The following is a 20418-nucleotide window of genomic DNA, read 5'->3' on the forward strand; positions in this document are numbered from 1 at the left end:
AAGTATTTGACACATTAGATTTTGATAAAATTCGAATTATTTTAAAAAAACTTTAGATTTAGACATTATAAATCTTATTAAAACAAACACTTATTTTGCTCAGAGAATCCAAAAATGCAATAATATGTAGGGTATTTCATTTACAAAAACACAACTTTGATACTTTTAGGGCTTTTGGAACACTCTGTACATTACAAAAATATTTTTAAAATGTACACCCGATAGGCGTCTGTGGATTCATCAAATAATACTTTGCAAAAAACAAACGGGCTAACCGCAAACGTCCGTGCCGTATAGCGTGAATAACCCTGTATATTGTTGCTAACATTTTGTTTTTAATTGTACCGCTTTACATATGTAATTTCCTTGATTAGTATAAATATTCAGTTAATACTAGCTTTGTCACATATGCAGCACAAAAAATGTAAATAAAATCTTTTTGGGCGACTTAATATTATCAGCGGAAGATCAGCCAAATATTGTTCTAAATCTTTTACGACTAATGGTCCGTCGAAAGCTTTGGCTGCTAAACCGTATCTGTTCCGAACATCTTATGGATATAGAAACGTATAAGCCCTTGTTTAAAAAAAAATAACACATCAATGTTTGCTGGTAAATCATTCAGGCTTTATGAAAGATAAATCCGCTTCAAGTTAAATTTTACGTTTATTTTTACATTTTCTTTCAGGAAAAATGTTTTTTTTACTAAGATCCTTTTTGATTAAGTTAACCATATAGTATTGGAGCAGACCAGACACTATTTGCTCATTTTCGTTCTGTTTTATCCGCATATTAGTGTGACTAGTTTTAGTCAATTCATTTTATTTTGATCAAAATATTAGTAGGTATGTCTTCCGATTTATCTTGAAAAATATCATCGTTTTCCATTTCCTCTTAGTCACCGTGTTCTTTACTACGGGATAAATTTGTCTTCGGTGTACGCTTTTTCCTCTGCTGCTTTTCATTAGCGTTATAAAAAAAATATTTTTGGATTATTCTTCTTATGGTGCCTTATTCATGTTCATTACATTCACTTCACTATTGTATAAGTTATCCATTTGGATAAGTAAGTCTAACCTGGTCCTCAAGGTTGCAAAACTCCGCTCCAATAATTTTTCACTTACAAAATATTTAAAGTGATGAAGATGACAAATGCCACAAAACAGAGGATCAAGAAAAAAAAAGAAATATAATCAGCAGTATGTGGAGCTTCTTTTAAAATGCCCAGTTTGACTTTCCTGACTTGCCATGAATTCCTAATTCTATCATTTATATGTTGAATAATATTATTACTAATTGAAAAGAGACAGTCAGTAAAACTTCACGCTAATAAGAAAAAACTACAGGATGTTGATTTTTGCCAGTCACACAATTTTAGAAAGTATTTTCTTATTTCACCATTTTTACTTTTTTGAAATAACCGATATTGCCCCAAAGAAAATCAATATAATTAATGACACAAAAAATGCACATACTCATTGCTCGTTCATTCCACCTACACCCAACATATAGGTTCGTTCTCATCCGTATATTATAGAGAGTAAATTTGCTTTGTAAATGAGCTCACCCTTGAAAGTCTCAAGCATAAAGACCCTTCACTAGAAAGTAAGACATTTAAATGCATCATTACCAAAATAAATTCCAATGACGAGCTATTGGCAACGTGGAGAACAAAACATAATTCCGAAGAGTTTCCCGAACAAATATTCATCTCGTACGAACTTCCCCAATTATTCATATATGTTAAGAGGCGCCTAATACTTACAAATTGGAGCCGGTTCAGCTACCTAACTCGGCAGAATTTTAACTAAAGGGGAAGATTTTTCTGCCTACGTTTTTTCTGCCATTAGACGTATTTGAAAATTGAAAATTACCATACATTTGAATGTCTTTCAAGCACAACAGTAATCGGGAATCTGAATTTAAGAGATATTACAGAGCAATCGTTAGGGCTGGTTTCGGTTCGATAAGAGGTTTGAAATGTTGGCATCAATTATTAAGTTTTTCAAATTTGTATTGGGATTAAAAAGTAATTTGAATAAACCGCCACTACTTCGACTTTGAGCAATCAAAATACCACTTACGGAAGTAATCTTGTAAACTTTCAGCTAGAAGAGCAATGACTGATCAATGAATCATCTCAAGAAAAATAGGAAAAAAGTTTCAATTTGCTTAAAGAACTGAACCGCAGAAAGAACGTGCATCACGTCACTCGAGTAGAGGATGAAAGAGACAAAGTGCTGAATTCGGAGGTTCATTAAACTGAAAGACACGGGAAAGCTGAAAGAGATCTATATAAGACATTTCCATTCGCTGCGAGAAATGTGAAGATTATATAAATATTCAACGAGGCAAACCGTTAGATATCAACTTGCCTATGGAAATATCGTTCGAAAGTTTCGCTTCGAATCGTCGACACTTTTTTATCTAATTTTAAAATGATCGCTTATTGCGAAGAGGAGTCCGAATTCTGAGTCTCGATGAATAGAATTTGCGATAATGAATTCGTTATCGATGGGCCGCGCAGTTATTGGGTTTCGTAATAACTGAAGATAAACACGGGTTTTCGGTTATACTTTTTTTTTCGTTGTACTTGGGGATAATTTTTTCCAGGCAAATGTTTTCGTTTCCTGCTCATCTACTGCGTGAAAATAAAATGCAAATATAAATTCAATAAGCAATAGGGGAGAATACAAACAATCGCTTCGCCTGTTCGCGCTAACCCTTTTAGAATATATCGGTTAGTGTTATTGCAGCAAGCAAGAAAACTGAACGGAGCACGTTTGTCTGTTATGCCCTTTTCACTCTCTAGAAATATGCTACGGAAAATTACGTAAAACAATGTACACTACTAGAAACACTTGGATGTTATGAATGTTGAAACAAAAACACTGAAACCAAAGAGAATCTGATAAAAAAAATGCATCATCGAGTCAACCAAAAATATAATCTTTGACTTTGAATCGTTGACTCTAATATTTTAACATATCATTCGCTTACAATTATTACGTAATAAAGCGAGAATTATATCACATTTCATATGAACAGTAGGTCTATGGCAGGGAACGAATCTAGATTAATTCAACGTATTCATTACAAATAAGGAATATTGTGAATTCTGAATGAGTGAATTTTCATTATCAGTAAAATGTTACCTCTAAGATGCCAAGGCAGATGATATGGAATGTAAATTTGAAGATCTAGTTTCTCATAATCCATATATTGGCAGTTATATAAAATGTGGCTATTGGAAATTAAAATATGTTTGTACGATCGCTGTGTTTTCTCACTACACAAGACATAATTACCATTATAAAATCAAAGCAAAAAACAAAAAATAAAAGAAAGTGTCAAGCATCACGAAAACAGTTATAAAAAACGACTGATTAAATTTGTTTTGAACATGTGCTAAGTAGAGAGCAGAAAGTTATAAGTTTGATTGCAATAAATCAAGAGAATGATTAAGGTAAAATATTGTGTAAATTTTATTACACTAAACAGATTCATTAATTAATATTTTTTTTGGAATGCTCAAATTATCTGAAAACGCGCTTTTGTTCATACCCTACTATAGTTGGTGGCAAACTTTAACTAATTCTTTCTTGATTTTTGAGAATTGAAAATATTCATATTTTCATATATTATAAACTACAATTTGTCAATCGTCGACTTTGAACATACGCAAACCCCTAGTAAATTTCAACATCCAACATACATCAACAATTTATGCACGTTGCAACATGCAAAATTGGGATTTCCACTCGTTATAACTCAAAAATCGAATACGTACAGACACTGTGTAAATTATCAATAAAACAGCTTACAAAAATTTCAAAGCAAATTCACAAATTTCATATAAATAAAACGACTTACCTTCAAGACCAAATGCTCTTTCCGACAGGGAGTAGATGGATTGTCCGCCGCCGCCCATCTGAAAACCAGAACATCTTCCGTCATTTTCATTTAAAAGAACTATTTCTATTGTTTTTAAGAATAATTTTATTATATGATTTATACATATAAATCAATAGCACCCTATTGTGTGCTCCATGATTATGAGAACATATCTCGTTTAGATGGAAAAGATTTTCAATGTTCCCCTAGAAAACAGTCCAAACATTCAAATTAGTTTCCGTGGAAGTAGTGCCTAAATGTGATATATACCATAAGAAATAAATGTGTTATTACTTTCACACGAATAAAATCAATCTAATTTACCTAATGAAAATGAAAAATGAAAAAATACCTAATGAGCCGAAGAAGGAACGAAATAACCCACATGTTGTTAAATACTGTGAGACTCGTGCACTCTCCACAACTGTTAAGATAGTTACGGACTATTTAAATTCAGACTTATGTTATCTTTAATTAGTCTTTACGATATAAAGAATCAACTTAGCTATAAAATAAACCTAGAAACCTAGAAGCTTAACAGCATATGTATTATGCCTAGTTCGACTATAAATTTCATTAGCGTTTCAAAGAAAAATACCTGTGTGACTATCAAGATCGATTTACAGGCGCTTTTTATATCACATTTGAGACTCCGTCTGAGTCTGTATATCCACCAGTCGATAGATCCGTTTCAAAGCAAGTAATACATATCAATAATTCACTTCAGATAAATAAAACGAGAAGTGTTAATTTTCCAATCCCAGGTCAATCAATAACAAGCTCTGCCGTACAAACGAGGACTCGTTTATATTAATGGCGTGAGTACTCATATTTCAATCTTTCTTATTGATGACAATCCTTGAGAGTTATTTTTCAAATAGATGTGCAACATTGCTCTGCATAAATTCGATATTACTAAGCCCAGAGATATACAAGAAGGCGTACATTCTTATGTGTTGAGTGTTTCTCTTGATTCCTAAAAGAATGATGCGTTTCATCTAGCATCACAAATGATATACTATTTCCAGTCCTCAATCAATGAATCTCAGCCTTACGCACACAGTAAAAATCTTTATTTTGTTCTAATACCAAGCAAATTTTAGTAATTCCGTGAAGGAAAATTATTCTCATCTTTCCCCCTTTAAATGCGTGATTTATTGATGCACGTTCATAAGGAGCATTATCGTTATTAATGGCCAAAGATATCTCTAAATGAGAAACCCGGTAGTGAATTTATAAGGATTGTGCTTGCATTTATTGAAATAATTGCAAGGAAATTTATAACTGGACAGAGAGAAGTAAGTCCAGTTCAGTGCTTTTCGATGGCATTTTTCAAAGCTGCTTCAATTCTTCGTAAATTATTGCGATCGTTTAATTACGAATAGCTTTTCAGTAAAGACGAGACGGAAGGACTAGTACTATCAGTTATCAAATCACAAAAGAGAAATAACAGCTTAACCATACCATGCCAAAACCTTTAAAACATTATTTTTCCATTAATCTAGTCCATATGCATCGAGCTAAATCTCGCCTTTGACGAGTGCAAAGCAAACAACCAAATCCTCTCAGCGAGAAATGAAGCGTGATGAAGTAAAACAAATCCAGCTAAAAGAGAACCGATTAATTAATAGTAATGGAAGTACAAACAAGAACGAAATGTGTTTCCCCAAAATGTTTGCTCTACTCTTAAACATTTCTAGCCGTCCCCTTTGCATGGACGTATTCGGCCGTTCGCTCTCTTTTCTCACTATTTACCTCCTGAATTACGCAGCTGAAATTACATCAATTTCTTCGCAATTTCTTTACACTTTAATCTCATTATATGTTATGTTCCAGATGGATCGGTTGCAAAGCTCTATTTTGTGCAACCAAATGCGGTTAAACATCGAAACTGTTTTGTAATAAATTTCGACAAACTCTCAAGAAAGTCAAGCTCAACACAATTAATACTAAGAATTTACCAAAGTAGGGTAACTTTCGGCAGTAAGCCGGACACAGCCAGTAGTCGGCCATAACGTATATATTTGAAAATAACTTGAAATCATGAAACATTATCGCCGTAGATCATTAAGATATGAATTCTGTCAACGTTTCCCTACGATTTTTTTATCATTTTAATTTGTGGAGTGATTATTGAACCGTTAAAAAGGCGCGGAAGTGACGATGTGTTGGTGCTCTCCAGTTTGTCTGTGTTAAATATTGGTGTGAGGCACAAAGGTGAGTTATGTCTTAAAGTTAATAATTTTGGGAAAAGCGGAAACGTTAAATATATTAATAACAGTCTAAATTTACATAAAACATTACAAAAACGCAAATAATGTTTTAAACTAAAATTTAGATGGCCGGCAAACTGGAATATTATTTTGTAATAAAAACCAGTAGGGGGAGGCGCCTCCGACTACTGAAAACAGATGGGCCTTCTAGTTCTTGTCACTATCTATTTATTTGCAAGCCATATCGATATTTTCTTTTTATTTCATATAATACAGTAAAAGTTTTAACCCGTATTTAGTGGACGGACGGCAAAAACCAAATACGTACATGGATTAAAACATATAAAAATTGTCCGACCACTAATCCATATGATATTTCATATGGTTTAAAAGTCGGACACTAATATTTTTTCGCCATTTTCTGAACGCATTTTTAGCGATTTTTTCATAATGCATTAATTTCAGATATGAAACCAAAAGTGAAAGGTAAATTTGATCAGTATGACAAAGATTCCCTAAAAAGCTATATATTTTAGAATGTCTGGTGGTCTAGAATCTGTCCGTTTCATGAATAATTTGAACTTGAAACTTGAACACTTGCAACTTCAAGTGATCAGAATGCACACCGCAGATAATCTTCCGATAAATCGGAGATCTATTCACTAAAGAAGAGTGTCGCCAAAATTGAGAATTCTTATGACACTTAGATTGGGGATGGTTACAGCGCACATTTATCAGGGGAAATTAAATTTAGGAAGTATACAATTTGAAATCAAGATATGTGAAAGCGTGTATGAGCAGTATCTGAATTTTAGAAAAACAATTCAATTTAATGTGGTTATCATTAAACATCACAATCTGACACCAAATTTTGAATAGAAAGATTTAAATGTAAAAAAACAACGTTCTCAAGTGACGCCTCGCATGAAAATAAAGAGACATGAGATAAACCTGTTTGGAAAAAGAAGAAACAGTTTTGTCCTGTCCGTTCTACTAAAATGATTATTACCTCATACTCTATGGGTGCACCACAATGGGTCGCGAACTGTTGCATTTGCAGCAGACTTTGCACTGAAAACAACAGAAGCAGTTGAAGATCTAAAAGATTCCTAGCAAAGCAGACAAATCAAAAGTCTTCGAAAAGTGGCAGGAAATTTCTCCCTTTGACCTGATTATTGAAGTGAAAAAAGGCGTTTCCGCAAATCAGTATATTATGAACCAATGAAGTACCTAAAGCATGCAAACTCGATATATTTTTTATGTTCAGTTTTCAGGTCAATTAGGAGCAAGAATAGAAAAACGTGTTTCCGAATTTTTCGTATTTCCACCCGTGGTGACAAAATTGGGTTTAAAATAGTTGTAACTAAACTGCTAAGTAGATGAACAAACTTACCTGAAATATTTTTAAAACTTGAAATTTCTATCTTGAAGTTAAACCGTAAACCGCTTCCGCGAACTATTGTTGAATCATTAGTTCTCTTGGATACAAGTGACAACTTCTCAGGTGACTGCAGCGGCCAGATATGTAAAAGTCACGAGAATTCATTCAAAAATTTTGCAAAATTTCCGTACAATGATTCGTAACTTGGTGCTGAAACTACCCAGTTTAAAATGTACCAGCGTAAGTACATATTGACATACATTTTGCAGGAATATGTGTTAAAATTGTGAAACATTGGCTACTGACAAACATGTCGTAAATTTTCAACAAGTCACAAATAAAATATTTAGAATTGGAAAAATTAGTTCTCAAAACGATCAAAAGGAGTTATAAAACCCGTTACTTTACTCGTTTATTATCAATTTCTCGGCTGGAAAATGGGATGATAATACTATAGTTAACGGGCTGCTCTCTTAATATAGCTGGTAGCTAACAGCCTAACTTTATTAATGGCGAATACGGCACTAATAGCTTGTGTGTGTTTATACTAACTGATTCTCAAATTGCTTTCCAATCCATATTGAGCACAAACATAAATTGCCAGCTCCATGGATGTTGCTATTAAGGCAGCTTAATAAAACTTGCATCGAAAATATCAATATCATCTCTAAACTTGATAGTTTATTAGTGTTTGACGTCTATTCGTCCATTAAAACAACATGTATAAATTCAATATGTTACTTTTCCTTTCAGGAATATGCCTTTTCGTCGTTATATCGTAAAAGAAGTTTCCGATCCTTGTCTCCGATTCAAAGGCTGCGGTCCGATGCTTCTGCGGTTGCCGAAAGGTCCGTGTCGTGTTCCAGAGCAGAAAGAGGCAATTCACCAGTAGATATATCCGGAAAGCCTCCGGCAAGGGCGCTCTGCTTCAGTAAGGAATATTACGGTAAAAGAGTGGAAAATGTTTATTCGCTTTGCTTATTTCCCTGACTGCGTGGAAGTAGTTTTCTTTGACAAATGTCCTGGTTTTCTTTTTGCACATTTGTCTGTTACGAAATGCAAAAGACGCGGAATTCAACTACACGCAAACGTGTCCGGAAGCAATTCGATTAAACAATGACGAATGTATGTATTGTAAATTTCACTCAATATGCAATGGGTTTCTGTCTCTTACAACTTGAGAAGGTTATTAATACTTTATTAGCAGCGCTGATGGCGTTGCCCAAAAATATCGTGTTCGTAAAAAGTACTTGCAAAAGTTCACACCCACAAAACTGATCGTTTAGGCAGCTTTTTGTACAACATGTGTTTAATGAAGATGCTCGAATATGTAAAACTTTGAATTCAGTTATTAATGAAGATATTTTTCACAGAAATTGTTTTTCTGATTCCTACAATTGTCTGTCCATCCAAACAGCTAAAAAAGGCTTTAATTTCATTTCAGTTTTACACGATCAAAGAACAAATTACAGGATGGATTTACAATGAAGTTAACGCTTGAAGATTTCAACTGCTGGTATTGAATAATTGATTATTTTATCCAGAAAGTCAGTACCTATCAATTACATAACACGATTCTTCTCTCAATTAATACTCAAATGTTCGAAATTTAATATTCAAGAATGCGCACTAATAAGCAACATTTGTTTCTTTTTAAAACTTTAACCATGATCTATTATCGGTAGGGTAATTGAGATTTAATATCTCAGAAACATCGCCTTTATTTCAAGCTCAATTCCGTATTCCTTTCTGAATAATATATCAATCTAACAACTGCAAGAGCTGATGTTCACGAATGAAACTGAAAAACAATGAAGTCTAAAGATCGCGATTAAAGACATCCACTTATAGGTTTCTTTTGGGATATTCAAATGTGAATGTCTCTCAATATCTACAGATTTTAGGAAGATATGAATTTTAAGACTTAAAAGAACACAAAAAATTACCGTCGTTTAACAAAACATGTTGGAAAGTGTCTTTTTACAAAAGATCTTGTTTTTATTTCCACGAATATTTGAGGAAAGCCATTTCTATGTAAGTTTCACAGTTAATAACAGTATTATACAGGGTGTCTCGTAAGCCCATGATTAAAAGGGCACTGCAATTTTATTTGGCTCAAATGAAGACCATATGAATTTTATTAAGAAAAAATGTCCAGCTCCTCTGCTGTTAATGGTCAAAGTTCTTTAAAAAAATGTGTTTTTTTTAAATATTGGGAACATAGTGCAACGGTTTCAAATGAAACTCGCTGGGAATTTGTTTTGATGCAAGGCTCATGTTTTGATAAAGCAACGGAGTTCATCGCTTTGGGCAAGTGAGGAATTCTTAAGTGTTTTGGCACAAAACCACCAGAACTTTTTCTTTGGTAGCTGGAATTAACTGAGGTTTTTTGAGTGGATGCACTAATCATCTTTGCACACTTTTGGGCCCTTTGTCAAATATTGAAGGATCCAGAGTTTTTACGCAAAAATATTTCTGTTTTTTGCTATTCAACAATTTCAGACATTAACTGCAAATGTCGTAGTAAGCGATAATGTTCTTTTATAATAAATTAATTGGCACGCGTTTTGCAATTTTTAACTGACCGACAATGTCAAAGTCTTAATCCCAGTTATCTTTTGGAAGCGTTTTCGTGCGAATTACTTCATCAGATATCTCATGAAATAAAAACACAATTTTAGCAAAATATGGCCCTGACGTAGGAACAAACCCACAATTTCATTAACATCCACCTTAGCGATTTTTCGCGCGATCGTCAGTTGGCAAGAGGACAGAATTATTTTTTGCGCTAAACTTATCAATGCTACAAGATTTTGCAAAGAGCGCAAAAATGTTTTAAAAAGCTTAGTGCATCAACTCAAAAAAATCAGTTGATTCCAGCTATCGAATAAAAAGCTCTGGTAGTTTTCGTACCAAGACACTGAAGAACTCTTCACTTGCCTAAAACGGATGAACTTCAGCAAAACATGAGTCTTACATAGGAACAAATTCACAGCAATTTTCATAGCTTTGACCATCAATAGCAGAGGAGCCACAAATTTTTTCTTAGTAGTAAAATTTAATTAAGATCGTCTTCTTTTGATCATGTGCTTACGGGGCACTCTGTATTATGGTCTAAATGCTTCAATTTATTCTCTGATCAATATTTCGTCAACTAATTCGAGTTTGAAAAAATGGCGTTTCAAAGTAAGCGAATGTAACGTAATGTTGTAATCACTAATTTTATTTACTATATCAACAAACCCGATATATTGGTTTTAAATCATTTCAGCAATGCAAATTTTCAAGATGTGCTTGCAACCATAATCCAATTTAATGGTTTGCAATATTTTCAGATCCTATGAAACGTCTGCAACTTATTTTAATTCTAAGAAAAAATTGTTATGCGACTAAAAATGAAACAATAGCACATGCGAATTGGCAACGATTCTTTTCACAAAAGCCAAATTACTAAAAGATTTGATCATCTTTGGTTTAAAAAATCGCATCGTTTTAATAATTTAAAATACATTACGAAAATACTCAGGTAGCCTAAATTGGAGCTTATTACCTCCAGTGTTTCCTGAAACCACACACTAATCGTAAATAACCCTGCAAAAATTATCGCCCCTAACTCTTAACCATAGTACTTTGGCAGAAATTGATAGCAACAACTTTACTAGCAATTGTATATTGTTCTCATTTTTCTTAGCTAAAGTACAGCAGCCAGATGCAAGCGAAGTCCAATGGAAGGAAAATTCCGTGCGGCTACAAGAAGCTGAGCCGCTAAAGGGCGAGTCGGATTTCACAAAATCTGACTCCGTTCACTTTGAAACTTTAGAACAGTATGAGTTGGAAGCAGCGCGGCCTCGTCCCTCAAAAAGCCGAGATGTATTTGACGCGTTTGCTTTACAATACAAAAGAGTCGACAGATATACTCATTTGCAGCCCAATCAGATGAAACCGTACGGTTCATCAGACAATCTCTATTCGCCCATGCTTATAAGACCGACCAATTCTTTAAAGTATCCGAAAAAACTGAAAAGACAAATGACTAGAGAAACGACGGAACTCGAACCTGTCGGTAGCACAGAAACGCCTGCAAAAGGACAGAGAAACTTTTCTACAGCTACGCATAGCTCGGAAGAAACGCGGAAAATATCTACGACCAAAAAGTGCGTTTCAAAAGAAGGCGACAGCACCAAAGATAAACATAGCAGTGGCATAATGCGACCCAATGAGCAACTTCGTTTTCCTAACACTTTAAACTTATCGGGTTATCGCCAGTTCTCTAAGCAGCAGTTAATTGCTTACCAAAACTCCTGGGCAATGCGAAGCAAATTTGTCGATTTCTCGCCTCCCTCTTACCAAGCGCTTCCGAAAAATTTGGTTGAACAAACAGATGAACTTCCGTTGAAAATATCAACGCCTGCAATGCGAAAAGAACGAAAAGAAGCCGAAAATCGCCAAGGGTCAATACATTATCGCTCATCCTACTCAGATATCATCAAATGTAAGCTACAAGAAGAGCAGACTGCCAAAATGGGCTTAAACGGAAATTTTCTGGCCCCCTGCGATGCTCTGAAAATGTGCAACAGTTATTCAGTAGCTACGCCTTCAGAGCGGTCAGATAAAATGCTGGAAAATCTAAAATCAATTCCTAGTAACAGAACTATAACTACGCGGTCGAAGAGCAACATTAACTGCAACGAAAAATCAGTGCTAACTCAGCAACCGTTGCAACAAATTGAGCTATCAGGTGAATTTGTGAGCCAGAGAAATTATTCAAGAGCACCTAAAAATAAAAAGAAGTCGAAAAAGTCGGATATGAATAAATCGTACGACCCCGAATGCGATAACGTTTGTGCACCGTTTATCAGAAGCTTTAAGAAGAGCAAAAGCCCCAGATTTCCATACGAGCCGGCAAAATGCGAACAAGAGCATGAACGACGCAAAAGTGTGTATCTACCATCAAAAGTAAAATTGCCTGTAGATCCCTGCCTTCAACGGCCTGAGTACAGGGACTGTAAACCAGATACTAGATGTACAATCGAAAGGGCAGACGAATGTCTCGAAATCGGGCCAAAGCAGCTTCCAAAGCTTCGTACAGGGCCCTGCCCATGCATAGATCCGCCAGTGCCGACTGTAAATCCGAAGCTGGAAAGATTACAGTTTAAATTTGAGGATCCTCCCAAGGTGATCTGTCATCCGCCTACATGCGATGTTCCTCGTGCTGATGACGACAATCCCTACAAGTTCAAGCCACTGAAACCATATGTACCTCAAGTGTGCGAATGTGTAGAACCGCCGCCGATGTACAACGTTAAATTGAAGAGGCTTCCCAGATGCGAACCAGAGGAAGTAAGTAGTACGTTTCCGATTTGTACGATCCTATAATTTATGGGTTGCAGATTTGTCGACCGGTTAGAGTGTGCCCAGTGATCGACCTTTGTCCAGAGCGAGCAGACAAATGCTTCAAAGTTGTCCCAAAAAGACTACCCCTCCTACCAGATTCACCGTGCCCATGCATCGATACCCCACCCCCCGCAGTAGCTCCTCCAATCAAAAGGCTAGACTTGCATGTTCCGGAACCGGAACGTGTATGTCCTCCACCGCGCCCTTGTGATGAGGTGCAAAGGGCTGACGACAATCTGAAACAACGCAGGAAGAAACTTCCCAAGTTTGTTCCAGGAGATTGTCCATGCGAGGTAAAGTCCTAACAAATCTTAGGGTTGAATGCAATTTGTACCTAACGATTCAGCGGAATTGTTCAACATTTACCGTGTGGGTTTATTAATAGCAGCAGAAGATTAAAATGCAATTACAACAGAAACAAAGAGAAACCAGCATAACAGTCAAATCAAATATAAGGTATAAAGGACAAAGGCCACATTAGAGGAAAAACGTGTCGGCCGACTCGCATAAAATGGCCTAAAGTCCATCTATTCCGATTTCCGGTTTGCGATATCGTCTTGAGGAAAATCAATATAATAATCATAAAATATTATGCAAGAATAATTGGTTTTTGGTGGATTAACTAAAAAACTTGATTTTGGGAATTTTATGTAGACCCGGTATAATAAAAAATGTTAGAGATGGATTTTAGACCATTTTAAGTAAGAATCGCCCATAATTTTGCTTCCAAAAATTGCATTACCTGAGGATATTTTTTCAAATTAACAAGATGAAAGGTTACTCGTCTTTATAAGTCGAATACTTATTTTCAGTATCGAACTAACAAAAAAGGAATCATTCAAATCAATATAAAATGAAGAATTTGCCACGTTGGTAGGCTGTATATCCAAATTACACCTTATAACGTCCTACCAACTAATGCGGGACTGAGTTCTTTTCCTATACAAGATTTACTTTCTTCAGAGTAACAAAGGAGATTTTTTCATATTTTCGCAATGCATGCAACAATTTCTATTGAAGCGCTTTCTGCTGAAGACATTTTATGGAAGAGGATATATTTTTTATGAGAACATTAGAGAGAGTTAAACATCATAGAATTGTATCCAACTGCTGATAATTGGGGACCAGAGTTTAAAAGGTTTTTGGAAATCTCCCATTTTCGATAGATGATAAAACTTTTTTTTGAACTTTTCTCCTCCACTTTTATTATTTTGCAATATTTAAGCTCTTTATCTAAGGATGAATAATCAGCAAACAGTTTGAGATGATCTTTAGAAATTCCAAGTAAAGACGAAACTTTTCTATCTATTTGAGGACAAACCCATGATCGATTGGAATCTCAAACGTTTGGTGTGTGAAGACGAACCACGCGATTGCATCGTCCCAGATCCATGCCGGGCATTTCCACGAGCAGATTGGGGATGTTGGGAGTATACGCAAGATGTTTGCGAAGATGTAGACGAAAAATGTCTGCCGCCAAAACCAAAGTGCGAAAAACCGAAGAAAGAAAAACCGTGTCGCAAACCGTCGATATGTGAAAACGCCGGCGCCGGGGTCTTGGATTATCGGTAAATGAACACACTGATGAATACAATCGCATGCAATTCTCTGTCTTTAGAAATGTTTCGAAAAGGAAATACAGCAACGCAAGCAGCAGCTCTTCGTTAAAGCTCTATCAAAGAATGAAATCCACCAGTGAAAAAACGACTTCAAGGAGTGCAGCTAGTAAACCAACTTCGCTATCCAGCAGCCAACCTACCAGAAAAAGCACTCAATTTGCACCCAAACTAAAAGGGACGTCCAAGAAGTCAGCAAACGCTCCGGCCTTGCAACTTGTAAAGTTGTTAAACCAGCTAGAGACAACTAGCAATCGAGAAAGCCAACACTTGCTGTTTAAACCTGAAAAAGTAGAAAAAGTGGACTACAACCATATTTTGAAAACTATCGCCAGTACTACTGCCGAGCTGGAGAAAAAAGAAATAGCAAAAACCAATGCTATGGCAGCCCAGACTTTGAAAAAACCTAAACAAACTACGCTGAGAGTAACATCAAGAGCAATCTCAACCACAGAACATTCCCATAGTGAGACGGAGATGAAGAAGAAAAAGGAGTGCCAAGCAAAGGAAAAATGCAAGAAAATTAAACCCTCCTTGAAGGCGATTATGTGCAAGAAATCATGTCCCAAGTATCACGTCTGCCATGATGCAGATAACGAAAGAGAGTGCAGACCATTCTGCAAAATGGAAAGAGTTCCAGTTTGCTGCGAGAAGGAAGAATCACCCTATACAGCATACTCAGATAACCTCAACAGAGAAATTCAACCATATACGCATACTAAAACTCCGCAGTGGACATGTAACAGGAAGCAATATGGATTCCATCCAGTCTACAAAAAAGAGCACGATGTACCCAATTCAGATAAAACGAAGAATCTAAAACGTTATAGTACTTCCACATTGCTTGCTGAGCTTCCTCCTACGGACTCTGTAAAACGAGCAGGTAATCTTTATTTCTACTTCACATTACCCAGCAAAATTTCGAAAATTTCAGAGGGGTCATTTGGTAAAAGAACAACGGTCATGGTAAATCGTTTCCGAAAACTGAAAACTTGTTCAATTAAAAATTTCTTAGTAGTACAGTTTTCAGTTTAGAACAAGTATAAGAGGAAACCACACTCTGAAATGGAAAACCATGTTTTATATTATCTGGAATCAAGGGGAATAATAGATTTGCAATATAAATACACAAATTCCATCATACATTGATTTAAGTGTCGTCTGGTTTCTGTTTGGTTGGATTTTCAATTTATTGAACTTAAAATTCACAAACTAAAATAGGTATAATAATAATAATAATAATAATAATAATGTTTATTTATTTCGAAAAACGCTATCGACCAAATTGAGCGTTCTCCTCTTACAAATTTTACTATAGTAATTTACTCTTTTCCCATTACGGTATTATTATCACGTACGGATACTTGCTTGCAAAAACATTAACTCAACAGCAAATTAGAATAGCCTTGCTGTCCGAAGACTAAAAAAAAGATTTTGTTCAAGAAATGATTAAGAAATTATACGGCAAATTATTAAATACCATGTACTAACTAACGTTGTGTAACTAATGTATTTAGTTAATATTTTATATTTATCATTAAATTTGGACTGTTTTCTGCCTTGAACAACAATGCCACAGAGTGCATTTCAATTGTGCTGAAAGGTCAGCGTACAAATTTATGTGAATCCTTTGATCACATAAAACGTCCCCATAAAAAAGTTAAAAGATACAACAGCAATAGCATTCTCCATGCAAATTGAGGTAAAAATAAATTAAGGAAATGCATTGGCAGCAAGAAAATTTGACAAAATTAGAGTGAGAAACAATTCAACAAACAATTTATTTAATGCGGGAAAGAAGCATATGCTTGATGCAAGAAAACTTTAATTTCAAGAACTCAAATAAACAAATTTTAAGGTTTCAATAACGCAATGTTTCAGACAACCATTCTACAAGTCCCTATAGGCGTGAATCTAGTAGCGCTATGCCTAAAACGAAATCGAGCAAAAGCCGACAAACCGCTCGTCCATTAACTGTGCGAAGCTCAAACGCATCGATTTATCAACCACCATCCAAAGGTAAGGTAAGATTTTTAGCCATCAGTAAAATTCCTAGATCTAATACGTGAATTTATCAATTTCAGTTTTTTTAAAGAAGACGGCCATGCCCAACCTGTCATCGAACCACAGCCGTTCGTTCACTACAAAAATTTTCCAAATTCGTTTTCCTGAACCATGCAAAAAGCCGAAAGGCACCAAAGAAAGCGGAGATCAATGCAGACAGAAGATTTCAGCACCGAAAATAACATGCAAAACTGAGGACATTTGCGTGGCCGAAGAGGGTCGCAGATGTTGTTACAGAGACTTCAAAAGTGATCCTAATACGGTTAGGCGTCCACCACCTTTTCCGGCATTTTCAGATTGCCTAGATGAAGAAATGGAGGATATCCTCACAGAGTGTCCTCTGGATAAAGAGAAATTCCATAGAATGCAGCCGAGGTTTAAACAGCCACCACCACAGCTGCTTATTTCACCACCACCATCGCAAGGAAAAATTGATTTAATGAAGGAGCAAGAATGTCTCAGAGAGAAACTTTGCATGGAAAATGAGGGTGTGACACAATCGTGCAAAGACTTCGGAAAGCCCATTCCGCTGATGGAAACTAAAGAGATGGTTCAGGAAGTGAATCGAGATTGCTTGATTCAAGAACAGCTGAAAACGATGAAAGGCCGATGGCCGCCAAGGAACCTCAAACAGAACAGGCATTTACCGCATCCGAAACCAATCACAAAACCCAGAGATTTTAGTACATTTTCAGCTAAAACGACCGGAGAAATTAATAAAAAACCACCGGCAGAGGTTAAAAGAATCTACGTCAGAAAATTTCATGCTCTTATTAAGAACACAGACAAAGCGGTACTGGGTGACAACATAGACAAGCTAAAAGAAATTACGCAAAAGGTATTTCCAAATATGGACGACACTACCAAGGTTGTTAGGCTGAAAGACAAGTTATGGAGACTTCAACACCCTAAAATCTTCCAGTACCTCAAACGGCAAAATAAAGTTGCTCGAAGAGTAACCAGGTGTTACACAACATTCAAATCCAGAAGACACTGGAGGATTTCAAAATTGTTAAAAAGCATTAACTCGGCCAGACGATTTTCTCGGGCATCAGCTCTATTGAAATCTACAGGACAATATTACCGAGGAAGACGATATTTGAAAGTTGAAAGCAAACCTAATGGGGCTGCAACACGGGACAAATGCAAGAAAAAGTCCTTCTCGAAATTCACTCTAAATGGTTGTCCTCCAAGGCTGCATAGGAAAATATGCCAGAGAACGCCAACCTTGCAAGATAGCGCTAGACCAATCAGCCCTTATCCGGCCTTCTCGGAATGCCATCCTGATGAACGAATCACTCCAGCATGCGAATGTGGACACGAAGTGGGAAAAAGGCCCGACTTGCAGCCACGCTTTTCGGCTCTACGCGACTCAACTACCATAGTAAAAGATTATCCTGCACAAGAAAGGATTGATAGAGGTATGGGCGTTGAATACTATAAATGTAAGAACGGTTTAGGTGAAGAGGGACAAACAATAGGCTGCGACCCACACGGTGACTACTTTAATTCAAAAAGTGGCCCAAATTCAAAAGATGCCAACGATTGCGATTCATCTGCTCAAAAATCTGCGAAAAACCCTCTTTTCGAATTTCTAGTTCAAAGTCACCGAAAAGGCCCGCTCGCTGAACTAGAAGAAACTACTTGCTGCAGTCAGAGTCCGAAATCGCCAAGTCAACCTGATCCCTGCGACTTGGATAGGAAAAAAATCGAAGACATCTGTATTAAGGAGTGCATCAAGACGATACCTTGCGACCTGCCGGAGGAGGAAAAATACTGTATTTGCAGAGATAGCTGTAAAACGATACTTGACTGTAAGGAAAAGTGTGAAGCCCAAAGAAATTTGCAAGCGGAGGAGAAAAGAACAACTGATGCTTGCACGGACCAACCAAACCCCAAGACCGAATGTGACAAAGCCAAGAAAAAAATTGTTAAGAAAATCTGCTCACCGAAACCGCCATGCCCTCCTAAACCCACTTGCAAAAACATAGCAGTCAAGCCCGTATGTGGTCCTAAGAAAAGCAAAAGCTTCACGCAATTGGAATCGGTTTGGCAGAAAATCGTGAATTACTTCAAAGCTCGCCCCAATTGCCCCCAGCCCGGAGACTATAAAAAGAAAAGCTTGAAACAGAAAGCAGAGAAAGCTGCAGACGCTGCAGGACTGGTAGTCATAGATCCAAATTGTTTGCCTCCTGACCTACGAAAAACTTTTAAAGCCACCAAAAAAGACTGCAAAATATGTCCCAACCAGGAGCCAAAGGAACCAGTCAAAGCTGGAAATACGTCGACATTTACTAAACCCATCAACCGAAATTTCAGCACCAACTTCCAGGAATTTCGCGACTATTCGAAGAGTTGCAATAATTTGGAGGAAATCAATAAACTTCTCGAAGAAAGTGAAATAAATCAGAGAAAATTGAAGATGGGCATCAGTAGTTGCTGTCTAGACAGAGAATTTGCTATATTTCCAGAAAGAAAGGGCACAGATGAATCTGAAGCAATAAAGCTTTCGTTAGATATGCAGCTTTACAAGCGCACAGACCTTGCCGATTTATGCTATGAAGGAGGCAAGTATAAAAGAACGTACTTTGGATACTCCAATATTATACCTAGCAGGGAAAATATTTTGGAGCGGGCATGGCGAATCTCGATTGAAGCCAACAATAAATACAATTATCCAACGAGCTGTAATTTATTTAACGAGATTTTTTCCAAATTGGAGAATTCTATCAAAACTGCTGAAGATCTTGGTAAGTTGAAATAAAGTGGGTTACTAGCCACGATCACGATTGCAGATTTGCACATTTATATTGAATAAATGTTTCCATTTTTCATTAAATAATATTTTTGCTTTAAAAACAGCATAGTATTCAGAACCCGATAAATCCCAAAAAAATAATTTTGTTCCCAGACTCAATAACGTGCGGTGTTGCCTCAATATTTTATAGAATTCGAGACAATGAAAATGAAATAAAATCCGACCTCATTTAACTCGTGATCGTGCCAATGTTTGCAAAATATTTGCTCTCTATATTCCCAGTTCGTATTTTGTTTCAGAAAAATTAAAAACAGAATCTGTTTTAAAAGAGCTGGATGAGTTGCTTAAAAGCCAGGACCTAAATACCAATAAAAAGAAGAAATAAACTGCTCTGTTTTCCGTCAATTGTGTAATAAACCCGTGCCTAGTTACGAATATAATGTCCACAAATATTGTTAAATAAATTTATTGTTGGTAAAAACGAGCATGAGTTATCGTCTAAGTTTCTTACATACCTGAACATGACCGATGCAATCCAATCCCCATAAATTAGTTCAAATTTATTAGACTAATATAAATTAATATTCCACACCCTTCTCGAGTGTGAAATCAGAATCTTGTCAAATATGGGATAACTCCAGTATCCAGAGGCTCTCAAAATTGACGAAACCCTTCTCACGAAAGGATATTACTTATGGAAAGCCTGGTTTCATGAGTGATATGGGAGTATTTACTTGATCGTGTTAGCACATGTAATTAGTAATTGCGATAATACTTTAAAACTGATTAAAAACTAATTTTCTGAAAGTGTGTTTTAACATTTAATTGTTCATTGTTTTTTAACATTGTTATATAAAAATGTTAAAATTTTATTAATAATTAGCGCTATTAAATTTTGCGATTTTTTTCAGAAGCTATAATTCAAAACTAAAAGGCAATTTAAATAGAGAACAATAAATGTCTATCTAAAGATTGATATTATGGTGATGGCACGACGGCCTCTTAGCCTATTGGAAACCAAGCCATTTGCCAAATTTTGCAGAACATGCTGGACACATTAAACCCTACTTGGGAACAAGTTTTACGGTCCTGAATTGA

General features: G+C 36.0%; 1 protein-coding gene and 1 long non-coding RNA gene across 2 annotated transcripts in view; one reads left to right on the forward strand and one right to left on the reverse strand.

Moving 5' to 3' along the window:
- Positions 1-7587, reverse strand: part of LOC125505367 — a 149038-nt gene extending 141451 nt beyond the window's left edge. Inside the window, exons 1-3 of the long non-coding RNA XR_007282128.1 lie at positions 7501-7587; positions 7117-7178; positions 3874-3931 (exon numbers count right to left, since the gene is read on the reverse strand). This is a non-coding gene — a long non-coding RNA (uncharacterized LOC125505367). The remainder of the gene's footprint in view (positions 1-3873; positions 3932-7116; positions 7179-7500) is intronic.
- A 9-nt stretch (positions 7588-7596) lies between these two features.
- Positions 7597-19804, forward strand: LOC109546384. Its single transcript, XM_019917334.2, has 9 exons — positions 7597-7728; positions 8242-8434; positions 11180-12828; positions 12879-13175; positions 14197-14450; positions 14501-15381; positions 16380-16517; positions 16583-19312; positions 19620-19804. Exons 1-9 carry the CDS (start codon positions 7681-7683, stop codon positions 19703-19705), a joined length of 6276 nt encoding a protein of 2091 aa, XP_019772893.2. The 5' UTR covers positions 7597-7680; the 3' UTR covers positions 19706-19804.
- The last annotated feature ends 614 nt before the right edge of the window (positions 19805-20418 follow it).

Source organism: Dendroctonus ponderosae, unplaced genomic scaffold (genome assembly GCF_020466585.1).
Source record: "Dendroctonus ponderosae isolate FM_Combo_2020 unplaced genomic scaffold, Dpon_F_20191213v2 Dpon_F_20191213_8, whole genome shotgun sequence".
NCBI classification, from domain to species: domain Eukaryota; kingdom Metazoa; phylum Arthropoda; class Insecta; order Coleoptera; family Curculionidae; genus Dendroctonus; species Dendroctonus ponderosae.